Source organism: Protopterus annectens, chromosome 2.part0 (assembly GCF_019279795.1).
Source record: "Protopterus annectens isolate FY-2018-M chromosome 2.part0, PAN1.0, whole genome shotgun sequence".
In the NCBI taxonomy this organism is placed as follows: Eukaryota; Metazoa; Chordata; order Ceratodontiformes; family Protopteridae; genus Protopterus; species Protopterus annectens.
The window spans coordinates 36,502,845-36,518,696 of NC_056728.1; the positions used below are offsets into that span (position 1 = coordinate 36,502,845).

At 41.7% G+C, this 15,852-nt stretch overlaps 1 protein-coding gene across 1 annotated transcript in view; it reads right to left on the reverse strand.

Annotated features, from left to right (window-relative positions):
* The window catches only part of UNC80 (unc-80 homolog, NALCN channel complex subunit), a 5,631,640-nt gene that overhangs the window by 5,131,878 nt on the left and 483,910 nt on the right, over window positions 1–15,852 (reverse strand). The window contains exons 4-5 of the mRNA XM_044060513.1: window positions 13,503–13,804; window positions 13,118–13,241 (exon numbers count right to left, since the gene is read on the reverse strand). Of these exons, the coding sequence (XP_043916448.1) occupies window positions 13,118–13,241; window positions 13,503–13,804 (426 nt within the window). The remainder of the gene's footprint in view (window positions 1–13,117; window positions 13,242–13,502; window positions 13,805–15,852) is intronic.

Below are 15,852 nucleotides of genomic sequence, written 5' to 3' on the forward strand. Positions count from 1 at the left end.
CAGAAGGTGTGGAATTTGGGGCAAAATCCATGGTGGGCCCTGAGCCAAGTTCCTTAAGATAGAGTACCAGTGCTGGCGTGGCCAATCTGGAGCAATCAGGATCATCTGTGGTTTTTCTTGTCTGGCTTTTAGGAGTACCTTTGAAAGGAGAGGCAGTGGTGGGAAGGCATAGACTTTTAGGTTTTCCAGCTGAACAGAAGAGCATCCACTTTCCATGCTTGTTTGTGATAAGTACTTGTGCAGAATTTCTGTAGTTGGCAATTCAGAGGGGAGGCAAAAAGATCTATGTCTGGGCATCCCCATTTTTGTGTTATCATGCTGAAGATTTGTGGATTCAATTTCCATTTGTGAGGGTTCATGATATTTCTGCTTAGGTCATCTGCCAGAGTATTTTTCTTTCCTGGCAGGAATTGTGCTTGCAGGTGCACTTGGAATGTTAGAGTTGTGTTCCACAAGGTCATGGCTTGCCTGCAGAGGGGATAAGAATGAGTGCCCCCTTGTTTGTTTATGTACCACATTACTGTGGTGTTGTCTGTCTTTAGTAGTAGTTGTCCTGGATGTAGAAGGTCCTTGAAAGCTGTTAGGGCATTTTGAACAGCCAACATCTCTTTTTGATTGATGTGAAGATGCATCTGGTCTGTGGTCCACTTGCCCTGAATGTATGTTCCTGCCATGCGTGCTCCCCAGGCGTAGTCCGAAGCATCTGTTTTTAGAGTTTGCCTGGCTGTGGGTTGGGTAAAAGGCTGACCCTTGTTTAGGTGACATGCCTGTGCCCACCATCGAAACTCCTGTTGTAGCCAGGGAATTATTGGAATTATTGCTTCTAGACTTTGAGAATGTTGAGTCCAAACATTTTTTAGGTACCATTGTAATTTCCTCATATGCAGTCTGGCATATGGTATTAGTAGTATGCAGGATGCCATGAATCCCAGGGCCTGCAGAATTCTTCTTGCAGGGAGATGGGACGTTTTTGCCAGTAGTTGAAAATGTTGAGTTAGTTGCACTTGTTTGTCTGGCGTGAGGTAAGCCATCTGGGCTGTTGTATTTAAGCTGGCACCCAGGAATGTGATCTGTTCTGAGGGCACTAGTTTTGACTTCTTTTCGTTTACTGTGTACCCTAGAGAAATTAGCAACTTTTTCACAAACACCAGATGCTGTAGAAAGTACAGTTTTGTACCTACCATAAATGTAGATGTTCGAAGATCCACATTGCTGCAGTCCTTACTTATGGGTAGTCCACTGTCCTCGGTCGGCCCGAATACCAAAGTATTAGGCTGACGTCGGTCATGGGTGCCTAGATCTGACATCAGAGCGTCAGGGTATAAAGGCGCATGACCGACGTCATATCCTCAGTCTTTTCTTGCCCCAGATGTCAGAAGGCCAAACCAGAAAGGTCACAGCCAAAAACAGAATACCTCCCAAAAACATGCCCAACAACAACCATCACCTAAAGCATAACACCAAGTCTAACTACAGTGGGGAAGGAGGGAGGGTAAATTGGACTGCAGCAATGTGGATCTTCGAACATCTACATTTATGGTAGGTACAAAACTGTACTATGTTCTTCATCTCACATTGCTGCAGTCCTTACTTATGGGTAGAATCCCAAAGCAACGGGAAAGGGAGGATGGTAAAATCATAAAGCATTAGGGGCGCTAAAATGCCCTGTAAAATTGCAGTGGCAAATCCAGCCCTAGACTTAGAATAAAGAGGAAGGTGGTAATGTTTAGAAAAGGTATGCACTGAACTCCAAGTAGCTGCCTCCAAAATGTCTTTTGTAGCTACCCCCCTAAGAAAGGCCGTAGAAGTAGCAGTAGCCCTAGTGGAATGAGGCCTGATTCCAGCAGGAATCTCCTTACCATGATGGGAATAACAGAAAGAAATACAAAACCCAATCCATTTAGAAACAGTTTGTTTTGAAACAGGTTTACCCTGTGAACCCAAAGCAAAAGAAACAAACAATTGCTGAGACTGTCTGAACTCTTTGGTTCTGCTCAAATAATAACGCAACTGCCTGTGAATATCCAAAGTATGCAAAATTTTCTCCCCTTTATTTTGGGAGTTTGCATAAAAAGTAGGCAAATGAATAGTTTGATTTAAGGCCACACTAGAAACCATCTTAGGCATAAAGGAAGGATTAGTACGTAAAGATACCCTATCCTTATGAAAAATCAGGAACGGCTCCACTGCCATGAGGGCCTGTAATTCAGAAACCCTTCTTGCAGAGGTAATGGCCAACAAAAAAGCAGTTTTCCATGACATATACTTTAACTCGGCAGTAGCTGCAGGCTCAAAAGGTTGTAGAGTAAGTTTTTCCAACACAAAATTGAGATCCCAAGCAGGAGTAGGAGCTCTACGTGGGGGTCTTATATTCTTTGCCCCTCTAAGAAATTGCTTAAACCAAGGATGAGAGAATAAAGGAGGGTCACAATCATAGTGAGCAGAAATGGCTGCAGCATGGACCTTTATTGAGGAGAAAGACAAACCCTTGTCCAACAACTCAGTAAGATATTGAAGAGCAGCACTTAAATCAGGTTTGGAGACATCAAAGTCCTTTCCTTTGCACCAAATAAAAAATCTCCTCCATTTATCAGCGTAAACTTTCCTGGTACTAGGCCTCCTGGCCTCCAAAATAACATTCAAAACTTGTTGTGGAAGCTGATACCCTCCAGAGTCTAAAACCGAATATGCCAGGCTGTTAGATGTAGAGACTGAATCTTGACATTGAGGAAGTGACTGTCCTCTTGTGACAAAAGGTGCGGAATCAAAGGCAGAGGCCATGGAGGTTCTCGTACTAAGCTCCTCAGTAGTGGGTACCAGTGTTGTCGAGGCCAATCCGGTGCTATTAAAATCATGGTTGGCTTGTCTTGCCTGGCCTTCAAGAGTACCTTGGGAAGAAGAGGCAGAGGTGGAAAGGCATATACATGCAGATTGTTCCAACTGAATGATAGAGCGTCCACCTTCCAAGCTGTGTGATGAAACATTTTTGTGCAAAACTTTGGCAACTGATAATTTAGTGGAGAAGCGAACAGATCTATGTCTGGAGTTCCCCATGACACTGTCAACTGTTGAAATACACGAGGATCCAATTTCCATTCGTGAGGATCCACTATTTGTCTGCTCAATACATCTGCTAAGGAGTTCTGTGCTCCTGGTAGAAACCTTGCCTGAAGATTGAGGTGTAGATTGAGAGCAGTTTCCCACAGAATCATCGCTTGCCTGCAAAGAGGGTAAGAATGGGTTCCCCCCTGCTTGTTGATGTACCACATGACAGTAGTGTTGTCTGTTTGAATCAACACCTGCCCTGGGTGAAGTAAATCTTTGAAAGCCATCAATGCAAACTGGACTGCTAACATTTCCTTCAAGTTGATATGCAAATGTTGGAGTTTGACAGGCCACGTGTTTTGCACCCATTTTCCATTGAGGTGTGCTCCCCAAGCCTTGTCCGAGGCATCTGTCGTTAGAATTTGACTCGCCTCTGGCCGGGTCACAGAGAGTCCCTTGTTTAGGTGACATTCCTGAGCCCACCACAAAAACTCCTTCCGAATGCAAGGTATTATCTGAATGACAGTGTCTAGATCTTGGCAGTGCTGTGTCCATACATTTTTGAGATACCATTGAAGCTTCCTCATATGCAATTTGGCATTGGGAAGCACCAGAATACAAGATGCCATGAACCCCAAGGCTTGAAGGACTGTCCTTGCAGTCAGCCTGGACCGTAGAGACATTTGATGGAAATAAAGAGAAAGGCTTCTTTGTTTGTCCGGGGTCAAAAAGGCCATCTGGGAAGCTGTATTCAGTCTCACACCCAGAAAGCACATGTCCTGAGAGGGTACTAGACTGGACTTTGTTTCGTTCACAGAATACCCTAGGCATCTTAACACTGCCATCACGTACTGTAGATGATGAAGAAGTTTGTCCTTTTCTTGTGCAATAATCAGGCAATCGTCCAAATAAGGATAAATCTGTATTCCTCTTAGTCTGAAAAATGCTATCACTGGAGCCAGAACCTTTGTGAACACTCTGGGCGCAGTAGATAAGCCAAAGGGCAATGCAGAGAACTGATAATGTAAATTTCCAGCCCGAAAACGCAGGTACCTCCTGCAACTGGGCCTGATAGGAACATGAAGGTAAGCCTCTTTGAGGTCCAGAGTAACCATCCAGTGATCTTTTCCCAACAGAGGTAAAAGTTGTTGTAAAGTCAGCATCTTGAACTTTGGAATGTCCAGGTAAGTGTTGAGGATAGATTAATCCAAAATTGGTCTCCACGTGTTCCCTTTCTTTGGAACTAGAAACAGGCGAGAATAAAATCCTAGGCCCACTTCTGACAGAGGAACTGGCTGTATAGCTCCCATTTGAAGAAGTAAAGAAATTTGTCTGCGAGCCTCTATCCTTTGCCGAGGAGGGACGTCTGGCATGCCTTTGAAAGGAGGCATGGTATGGAAATAGAACTTGTAACCTCGGTTTATAATGTCCAATACCCACTTGTCCCGGGTGACTAAATGCCAATTTTGCTTGAAAAGAGCCAACTTTCCTCCCAAAGGAGCTGCCAGGCAAGAAGAATCTGGCAGCTGAAAATGTAGGTCATTGGGCCTGTTTACGAAAGGACTGGCCCCTGCCCTCACCAGCAGATTGAGCAGGCGAACTCCATTGTCTCGGCTTGAAAGTACTCTGAGCTCTGCCCCTACCACGCCTAGATCTACCCCTAGACTGAGAATCAGAAGAAGGGTAAGTCCACCCCTTAGTAGGCCAATTTCTACTAAACTTTGGAGGTTGTACCTGCAAAAAATCTTTAACAGTCTGCATAGACTTAGCCTTGTCTTCCATTTTCTTTAAGACTGACTCCACAGGAGGACCAAACAAAACTTCAGACTGTAAAGGGGCATCCAGAATTCTAGACTTAACATGCTCAGACAAATTCTGATCCTTAAGCCAGGCGTGCCTACGAATAACTGAACCAGTGGCAGCCACCCTGGAAGAAGCCTGTAAAGCATCAAAACCACATTGCAAAGAGTGCTTACCCACCTGTTCAGAAACATGCACTAAATCCTGCAATTCTTTACACTCTATGCCCTCTGCCAAAGCATCCACTTTAGACCTTAGCTGAGAAAGGAGGAAATTTTGATACTTCAACATATGAAACTGGCAGTTCAAAGCTCTCATTGCTAAAGTAGAAGAGGTATACACCTTCTTACCCCATCTATCCAAAGCTCTAGCTTCCTTATCCAGAGGAACCGGATTCTTAACAACAGAGGCTCTAACACCCTTAGGCCCCTGACTAATAGTTTCTGGGTCCGCCCTAGGACTCTTATACAGATATTTATGCGCCTCAGGCACCCTGTAATACCTGTCCGGTTTAACTGGGGCAGGAGGCACAGAATCTGGATTAAGGGAAGCTTCCGAAAAAACATCTGAAACAACATCCAAAACCGGAGGTATAGCTAAGGGTCTATGCTGTGGTAAAAACAAGAACTCCCTAAGTCTCTTCCGTGAATCAGAGTAATCCTGTCCCTCCCACTGAAAATGCTCCCTCATGGAATGCAAAGTTTCTGAAAATGAAAAATCCTCTGGAGGAGAAGCAGAAGGAGTGGAATCCTCTGCATCAGAATCAGAATAAGGAGGGAAATCTTAAATGTCTTCAGCAGAAGACTCTGAATCATCTGAGGCCTGCCCCAAACTTACCAACTCTGGCTCCATCCTGGGCCTTTTATCAGGAGGGGGAATAGAACCTCTAATTAAAGTAATCAAATCCTCTGCCATTTTAAGCATGTGCTTTTTAGGTACAGACCCTGAAGAACCAGAACTGACACCAGAGGAAGGCAAGACAGACCTGCCCTTAGAAGGAGCCTTAGAAACAGTAGCAGAAGGCCTAAGCACCTTAGGCATAGAAGGGAGAATAGTAACCTGAGAGGCCCCTTCAGCCTGACCTGCCTCCTGAGAGGCCACATCCTGTAAAATCAAAGTTTCCCCCTGGGACTCAACAGGAATTTCAGCCGGATCCACCTGTTCAGCTGTAGCTTCTAAAGGTCCGGCGTCCAAAACGGACGAATCATGCTGCCTAGGCTTTAAAGATTTGTCTTTGCGCTTCTTAGTAGAAGCAGGCGTCGGAACATCCGACGGCATATTATAATTACACCTCTTGCCAAAGACTAACCTAGCGCAATCTAACCTCCGTTTTATAGTGCGTTTATTAAACCTAGCACAAAACCGACACCCGACTACGTCGTGCTCCGGTCCCAAACAAGGAATACAAAGCGAGTGGTAATCCCTATGCGGTATCTGTTTCCCACAAGAAATACAATTATTCACTTTTTCTGACATCCGTAAGTAACTGAGGCAAGAAAAACAAAATATTCCCAACGGGTACTTAGCCCAACTTGGTATCGGTCTGAAACTCCGAAAACGAAAAATTTCAGAACGCCGAACGGCACTTGCAACGCTGCTTCTGCATCGGACCATGCGGCAAAAAAGACTGAGGATATGACGTCGGTCATGCGCCTTTATACCCTGACGCTCTGATGTCAGATCTAGGCGCCCATGACCGACGTCAGCCTAATACTTTGGTATTCGGGCCGACCGAGGACAGCGGACTACCCATAAGTAAGGACTGCAGCAATGTGAGATGAAGAACATGAATGTCTTTTGTCTCTGCTTGAATGAGGCAGTCGTCCAGGTATGGATATATTTGAATTCCTTTTTGTCTGCAAAATGCAATTACTGGTGCCAGGCACTTTGTGAAGACCCTGGGCGCAGTAGATAAGCCAAAGGACAGTGCAGCGAATTGGTAGTGCATTGTACCAGCTTTGAATCTGAGGTATCTTCTGCAATTTTTTCTGATAGGGACATGCAGGTATGCCTCTGAGGTCCAGAGTAACAAGCCAAGCCTTCTGGCCCAGCATGGGTAGAAGCTGTTGTAATGTCAACATTTTGAATTTCGGAATATCCAGGTAAGTATTCAGAATTGAAAGGTCCAGTATAGGCCTCCAGGCTTTGTCCTTTCTGGGGACCAGGAAGAGTCTTGAGTAAAATCCTTGTCCTTGTTCCTGTTGTGGTACTTTTTGTATAGCTCTCATGTCCATGAGGGCTGAATTTTGTTTTTGTGCCTCTGCCCATTGATTTTGTGGCAGGTCTGGCATTCCCTTTAGTTTTGGTAAAGTATGGAAGTGGAATCTGTAACCTTGAGACACAATATTCAGGACCCATTTGTGTTGGGTAATTTTTTGCCAGTTTTGAGAAAAAAGTGCTATTTTTCCCCCTAAGGGGGCTTCCAGAAGGGACGTGCTTGGCGTACGCAAAGGAAAGTCATTGTGACTGTTTCCTGTAAGGTTGAGACTTGTCCTCACCTCCCTTTGGGGTTGAGGTGCCCCACTGTCATTGTCTGTTTGAGCCTTGGGGTTGAGATCTGCCTCTTGAGCGTCTGTATCTGCCTCTCTGTGGCCTGTCTGACACTGGAAAGGACCAATTTTTTGTTGGCCAATTTCTGCTAAACCGAGGTGGCTGTACCTGTAAGAAATCCTTGACTGTTTGCATAGATTTAGCTTTATCCACCATTTTCTTTAACACCTCTTCTGCCTTAACACCAAACAAGGTATCATGTTGTAAAGGAGCATCCAATAACTTTGCCTTAACATGTTCAGATAAACTCTGATCTTTTAACCAAGCATGTCTTCGAATAACAGAACCTGTAACTGCGGCTCTACAAGAGGCCTCTAAAGAATCAAAACCACATTGCAGAGTATGTTTTCCCACCTGTTCAACTGCATACAATAAATCCTGCATTTCTTTACAATCAGGAGCTTCTGAGCTAGCAAGCATTTTCTGTTTTAACTGAGCCATTAAATATTGTTGGTACTTAAGCATGTGAAACTGGCAATTTAAAGCTCTTACTGCTAAAGGTGCAGACGTGTATACTTTCTTCCCCATCTATACAAAGTTCTGGAATCTCTGTCAGTGGGTTCTGGATTTTTTGCAATGGAAGCCTTAACCCCTTTTGGACCCTGGGAAATAGTTTCTGGATCAGCAGAAGGGTTTTTGTAAAGAAACTTGTGAGAGTCAGGGACTCTATAATACCTATCTGGTTTGGCTGGAGCAGGGGGCAAAGAGTCAGGAGATAAGCTGGATTCAGAGAACACATCATCCACAATGTCTAGCACAGGCGGAATAGCCAGGGGCCTGTGCTGAAGCAATAAGAGGAAATCCCTGAGCCTTTTCTTGGATTCTGAGTATTCATGACTTTCCCAATGGAAATGTTCCCTCATGGTGTGTAAAGTTTACCCAAAAGAGTAATCCTCAGGAGGAGAGGCTGAAGGGATAGATTCCTCAGCATCAGAGTCCTCATAGGGGGGTAAAGAGTACCCCTGGTCTGAAGAGGAATCAGAGGAAATGGAAACCTGATCAGAGGAGTCATAGTCTGTATCCTGCCTAGGCCTTTTCTCAGGAGGGGGATTGGGAACCCCTGATTAGAGTAATGAGGTCTTCGGCCATTTTAAGCATCTGTTTCTTAGGCATGAAGGACTGTCCAGGAGAATGCTGTACTTGTTTCTTTGTCTTTAATGGTACCTTTGTCTTGGCTGTTGTTTTAATGGTAAGTTGTGAAGGTCTGAAAACACCCTCAGAAGCCGGTGCCTGCTCAGTGGCTCCGGACCCATCTGAGGGATTAGTTTCCGTAGGCCCAATACCTTGAGTTTCCAGAGGCCTAGTTGCCTCCACGTGGGAGTCGGAGGCGGCCTCTGGCTCTGAGGTAGCGGGTGTCAGGGGCTGCGAAAGCGGCTCACTGAGAACCGGCGACTGGCCTAGAAGAGGTTTAGTCGTCGGTTTTGGACCTCGGATGCCTGTCTTTATCCTTGTTTTTGCGTTTTTTCAGAATTGCGGTCATCAGTTGATCCGACGGCATAGTATAATTGAACCTTCGGCCAAAGTAGTGCAAAGCAAAATCAAAACGTCTTTTTATAGTGTGTTTGTTAAATCTAGCACAAAACCGACAACTAGTGACGTCGTGATCAGGGCTTAGGCATGGAATACAGTAAGAGTGGAAGTCCTTATGAGGTATTTGCTTCCCACAAGAAATACAATTATTAACTTTTTCTGACATCGGTCTGAGGCAAGAAAAAAGTTTCCCCAACAGGGTACTTAGCTGTATTGAAGACTTCGGATCTGAAATTCGACTTCGAAAATCTCAGGAGTCAGCCGACCGGCACTTGCGAACTGCTTCTGATTCGAGCACCGCGCGGCAAGAAAGACTGAAGAAAATGGCGTCGGACGCATATTATATACCCCTGGCGCACTGACGTCAGGGAAGAAGCGACAGCAACCGACGCCGGACTAAGACTTTGGAACTCTGGCCGACTGCAGGACCGCCTGATGGCAGGATAACCCGTGTGATGACTGCAACAGTGTAACATGATGAACATCACTACAAACAATGTGCACCCACTACCACTGATGCCTACTACTGCTAAGACCAAGCTGCCAGCAACTGCATATTATGAAAAAACTAATGCAAACAATGACATAAAAAGTGGTTTTGTTCACACTGTAACAGTATGCCATGAAAACTTGTGGTAGTTAATTACCAGTGTGCCAATAAACTATTACAGTTTTTGCATCTCTTGAAAGTCAGGAGTCTTCCTAACATCTGCATTTTAGTCGCATCCTATTCTTTACTCAAAACAAGCAAGTCACTGTATAAACACAGTAGCTTATTCTACATATATATATTTATTTATTTTATTTTACATTTGTTGACCGGGCTAGTCCAACTGGACATAATATCCGTTTTCAGTAGAGGCCCGGGGAGAAAAGCTCCATTACAGGTAAATACACAGCAATTTATCATGTTTAGGCATAATATTAGTCAAAATATAAGCTAGAAAAAAGAAAAAAAAAATTTCAAATACAAAACAAATACTCATAATAGGAAGTAAACTTATACTATATACAACTATATTAGACTATATAAAAGATATAACAGTAACACAGGATACAGACAGAACAAATTTAACTGGTAAAAAGCCCAATTCTTAGATAATAACTCTCAAAACTCCTGATAGTTTATAGAGGAGTTAAGTCAGGAGGGGTAGGGTGGAAGAGCTGGGAGAGTGTGGACATTATTTTAGTCAGGATTAGCACATGGACATATCCATTTTGTTTTGAGATGTTCTTTAATATGTTTTTTGAAAAGAGAGGTAGAGGTTAGATTAGTTATTCCTTGAGGGAGTTGATTCCAGATTTTCCCTATTGAGTTTGCAAGTAATGAATCACCAGCTTTATTATTTGATTTAGGTAGTGATACTAGTAGTCGATTTGCAGAACGGAGTGTGGCTAGGTTTCTATATGGTATAATCATTTTTGAAAGGCTGGGGGTAACCTCAGGGTAGTGAAGGGTCTTATGAATGATAAGTAGTTGTTGATAGAATAACTGGTTATTTAGCTCTAACCAATCTAGTTGTTTGAGATTAAGACAATGATGAGTTCTTAGGCGAGTAGCAGTAATGAATCTGGCTATACTATTGTAGCAGATGGAGAGTTTGGTAGTGTTACTTTTGGATAAGTTGGTATAGATGGGTGAGGCATAAAAGAGGGTGGAGATCAGGTGTGTCTGTGCAATGGTCTTTCTAGTTTCAGGGGTAAGAAAAGGTTTAATTCTGTAGAGTGTCCCAATTTTTTTGTTGACATTTTTAACAGTGGTGTTAATGTGTTCATCATAATTCAGATGGTTATCGATAGTAACACCTAGCAGTCATGTGGTCTTGTCAGGGTTAATACAGGTTGCATTATTTGAAGAGATAGTGAAGAGTGGAGTGGGAGATTTTTGGGTAGGAGTAAAGAGAAGTTTAGTTTTTTTGGGGTTAAGTAGGAGGCAGTGTTGCAAAAACCAATTTTCCACATTTTGGAAGACTGTTTGGGTCAGGGACTGGAGGGAGGAAATATTTTTTTCAGTGCAGATTAGCGTTGAGTCATCAGCATATTGAATGCAGGTGGCTTGTGGTATATTCAGATATAGGTCGTTGATAAATAAGGAAAAAAGAAGGGGACCTAGGATAGATCCTTGTGGAACACCAATATTTACTGAGAGTAGGGAAGATGGGTTGTTCTCCCAAAGGACTGCTTGTTGCCTGTTGTGGAGATAGCTCTTAAACCACTGTAAAGAGTGTGGGCTGAGAGAAAAAAGGTTTAGTTTGTCCAAAAGTATATTGTGGTTAACCATATCAAAGGCTTTAGAAAGATCTATGAAAAGTGCTGAGGAGAATAAATTATTGTTCCTATTTTTATTTATGGAGTCAGCGAAGGAAAGGAGGGCAGTTGTAGTACTGTGGAAAGGCCTAAATCCATGTTGACAGTTAGCTAGAAGTTTGTTTTGTAGAAGGTAGCTAAGCATTTGTTTGTGAATACATCTTTCCATTATCTTGGCTAATGGGGAAAGTAAGGCAATAGGGCGAAAATTTGAGAGTTCATTTGATGAGCCTCCTTTATGTAGGGAATTATATGAGATATTTTCCATAAGGTGGGGATAGTTCCTTCAGTTATAGTCCTATTTATCAGTATAGATACCGGATATTGGATAGCTTTAGCCGCTATTTGTAGGTATTCAGATGGGAGTTGGTCTGCAGATGGGGTGCATGGTTTGAGTTTCTTAAGAAGCCTATAAATAAGGGATGTGGCAACGGCTGGATTTGGAAGTCACTATATGAGGGAGAAGAGATTTTTGGTAAGGTTACAGATGGTATAGGTAATGAGTTAGCTAGGATTTAATGGCTTCTGTAAAATAGTTGTTAAAGGCATCAGGGATCTGTGTAGCATTGTTGGGGTGAAAGCCTGTAGGAGTAGGAGTCGGTGAATGTCCAGGTTTAAGAAGTTTATTAATGCTTGCCCAGAATTTTTGAGGGAATTTTGACTACCTTGTTGAAGGTGAAGATAATAATCCTTTTATCTTTAACAGTATCTCTTTGGTGGAATTCCTTAATTGTTTAAAAGGAGATGATCTGATGGGCATCTACTGGCTCTCCATTTGGTCCAGATTTTGTTTCTAAGGACCATTTTATCTTTTGTTTGCTTAGACAGCCATGGGGCAGGTTTGGTTCTTATTCTAGTAGTGTGATAAGGGGCATGATGGTCAAGGATTTGAAGAAAGTTTGTATTAAAGTAGGTTACTGCTTTATTAAGTTCAAGGTAAGTTAGTGGTGACCAGTTACATGCTTGCAATTCTGTAAGAAAGTTATCAAGGTTAAAACACTTTTTTGAGCGGGATGTTTTTAGTTTATGAGTATGTGGAATATTCACTTTTTGTCTTATGACATATGTAAGCATGTGATCACTGATACAATCAGGAAGGGTTCCTGGGGTGTAGATGCTGGGGTGGCTATTAGTGAGTATCCAATCAAGAGTGGTTTCTTTTCTATTTTGTTTATGGGTTCTAGTAGGAGTTGTAATTAATTGTGAGAAACCATAGAGATTAATATGGCTGAGATTAATATACATTACAAAAATGTAATACATTACATTAATATGGCTGAGATTAATATACATTACAAAAATGAATTCTACTGCATCACAGATACCTACATTTAATGAAGAATGCTTTCTGCTACTACTTACAATGCAGCTCACTGTAGTGCTACAGCAGGAACTGCGGTATGGAGGTTCTGGCCCTGACTACATCCCAGATGGAACTGAGCAGCAGATACCAGCTTGCTCACCTTGGGGGAAGAATGCTGGCAGTCCCTCCATATGAACTCTGCATGGTTAATAGCACAGGACTGCAGCTCTTGTGTTAGGTATGTGGAATGCATTAGCACAGCAAGGAGTATATCATGCACTCTACCTGGGGAATGAGTATAAGGAAGCATGCACTTGCAAACACTGAGAATGGCAGACATTGCATTACACTTTCTAGCTAACTAGAAAGGTATAAGAAACATTCATAAACTCCAACACCATCCCATGACAGCACAATCCTGGTGTTCCACTCCTTTTCCTAGTGGAATAGGATAGCTGGGATTTGTAAAACAAAAGGACTGACAGAGGATGAGGGCTTGACAATCAAGTGGCAGGTAAATTTGACATGTCTGCTAACAGTAAATCAACACATTATTTGTACATGCAGCCATGAAATACTAACCTGTAACAATGCTTCTAGCTGGCTTTACCAATGCTGTAAAAGCAGGGACGTCTGGCTGTTTATGTTCCCACATTGGCTGCCATATAACCAAGCCACTTGCCAAGCGAAAAGTGAGGTCAGATTCCTAAAATTAAAAGTGCAGAAATGAAGTATGACATGGACACTTGTTGCTTCATCTAAACAGTATTGATGATAACTACTTCAGTGTCTTTTCACTATTCATGCCAGATTATTTTTCAACGACAACAGCAAAATATATACTTTAGTTTTGAAGCGATACCAATTAGTTTCCTTTGTTAAATATATTACAATGAGAATTAATCTCCTTCACTCAAATGAACCAATCACTTATCACACAACTGAAATCAAGAATTCCAAAACTCACTTTAATCCTATTGACAAGAGGAGCAAACAAGAATACGAAGAGCTCCACAGTAGCCAAGGTGTTCGTAAACAACTTTGGTTTGATATTGTCATTCTCTTCAACAGTATTGTTGTCATTCCTGTTGGGAGCTGGGGATGCCTGGTTCTCAATGCGATGACTGAAAACATTACTGCCTGCAGGCCACCCTGAACCTCTGCTTCGAAAGCCAGATTCTGGACTGCACTGATGAGGAGCTTCTAGCAGCAACCAGTGTAAGGTATGAAGCAATTTGGTCTCTGCCACACCAAGCTTATCCTGGTGCCCTGTAACAGTAAACAATGCAGTTCATAAAAAATGAAATTATGAGGTAAAGTATTGTAAGTGATGAGAATACTGTATTTTATAAAAAAATTAAATATAATAAAATAGCACATACATGTTTATTAGCCAATAACATACCAGAGCTTTTCAATCTGCAGAGATTTCAGGATAGTGCACATTACATATTTCTGACAGGCAATTTTCAAGCAAAAAGTGCCCAGTACACATAGAATATTTACATTGCAATGTGTGTTGAACAATGCACATGTGCTGAACAATGCAGTAATTAACCCAAAACTCAAATATCAGAACTGTCCACTTGCTCAGTCAGTTGGTATATAAGTGTATAAGTCAAAAGAAATGATATCCAGCTTCTCACACTTTAATAGGACCCCATGATGGATAACTAAAATTCATTTAAAGCACTTTGATGTGTTCAAGTAACCAATATACTTTATCACTTGAATTATTCTATGCAAAACTGTGGTAGAAGTGAAAGATTAGACTCTAAGATATATGGTATCTACTTGTGTGAATTTTACTTTATATCATCAGTAAGTTAAAAACATGATAAATAACACAAGTCTGAAATGTTTGTAACCAACAGGTATATTTATTTTCACTTTGTTAACAGGAGGGTGGACTGATCTGAAGATGCCTTTTAGCCTGACCCAGGTGTAAATGAACATTTACAGAGACATAAGCATAAATGAGAGTCATTCGGTTAAGCAAATTATAATTCGGGGAAAGAAAATCACAGGCACAGAAAGCAGTTGTTATACAATAAGTGAATCAACTTGTTCTTCTGCGTTACGAAGTATAATAAACATTCATAACACTGTACAGTGCCAGCACTGTTACCATTTTGTAATGAATGGTCTCACAACTATCTACATCTTTACTGAAAAGAAAAAAAAAAAGTCTTAGAGGGGGATCTTCAGGACTACAAAAGGGATTACAAGGAGCACTTGACAGACAGATAAAATTAAGCATTTTTATTTATTTATTTAACATTTGTTTACTGGGGAAGTCCGACTGGGCCAGTAGCCCATTTTCACTGCAGGCCCTGGAAGAAATGGAAATAACTATCAACTAATGTTGTACAATAACATACAATAACCTACAGTTATTTTTTCAAAAAAAGTTTTATATACATTAGTGAAGTAAGTGGAAAAAGAGCTAGTGGGTAAACAAAAGGTGGGTAAATGTAAAGTTAAGTTTAGCCTGGTGAGGAACAAGAGCATAACCAGTTGTTAGTTAGACGAATCTTTAGCAAGTTTTTGAATTGTGCTGGGCTTGTTGTGTTTAGTATACTCTGAGGGATGGAGTTCCATACTTTAGAGATGTAATTAGAATAAAGACAGTCACTGACGTTGTTGTTGGACTTTGTAACTTTTAACAGTAGTTTTTTTGGAGGATCTCAAGGTCCTGTTGTTGAGGTATATTTGTACTAGGTTGTGTATGGCTGGACATTTACCAGGTATGTATACTACAGAATGGGTTAGGGTAAGCTGATTTAAGGATAAGATGTTAGGAAGTTCTAGCCATTTGAGTTGTTTTAAAGCAAGGTAGTTTTGGGTTCCATAGGGTAGCTTGGCAGCAAATCTGGATATCTTGTGGTAGCAAGATTTAAGTTTGCTTAAGTCAGTTTTCCTAAGGTTTGTGAGTATATGGGAGGCAGAGAGTAGGGTGGATAAGAGTTGGGTCCCTGCGATAGCTTGTCTGGAAGAGTTGGTAAAGTAAGCTTTAATTCTGTACAGAGAACCTAATATAATGTGGGTCTTTTTGACTGCATGTGATATATGGTTTTCAAATTTTAAATCATCATCAATAATGACATCTAGTAGCTTAGTTTCTGGGATTGGTAGAGATTAGCCCTTGCCAAGAAAATAATGTATAACTATGTTTTAAAATGCTTCACAAGCTTTTTCCTGAAAAGGGACTATTCTATATTCTACTATCCGTCTAAATGCATGGTCATTAAAAATCACAAAGAACCAAAAGAAGAAACATATTTTACAAAATACTAAACAGATAAGTGAATTAAACA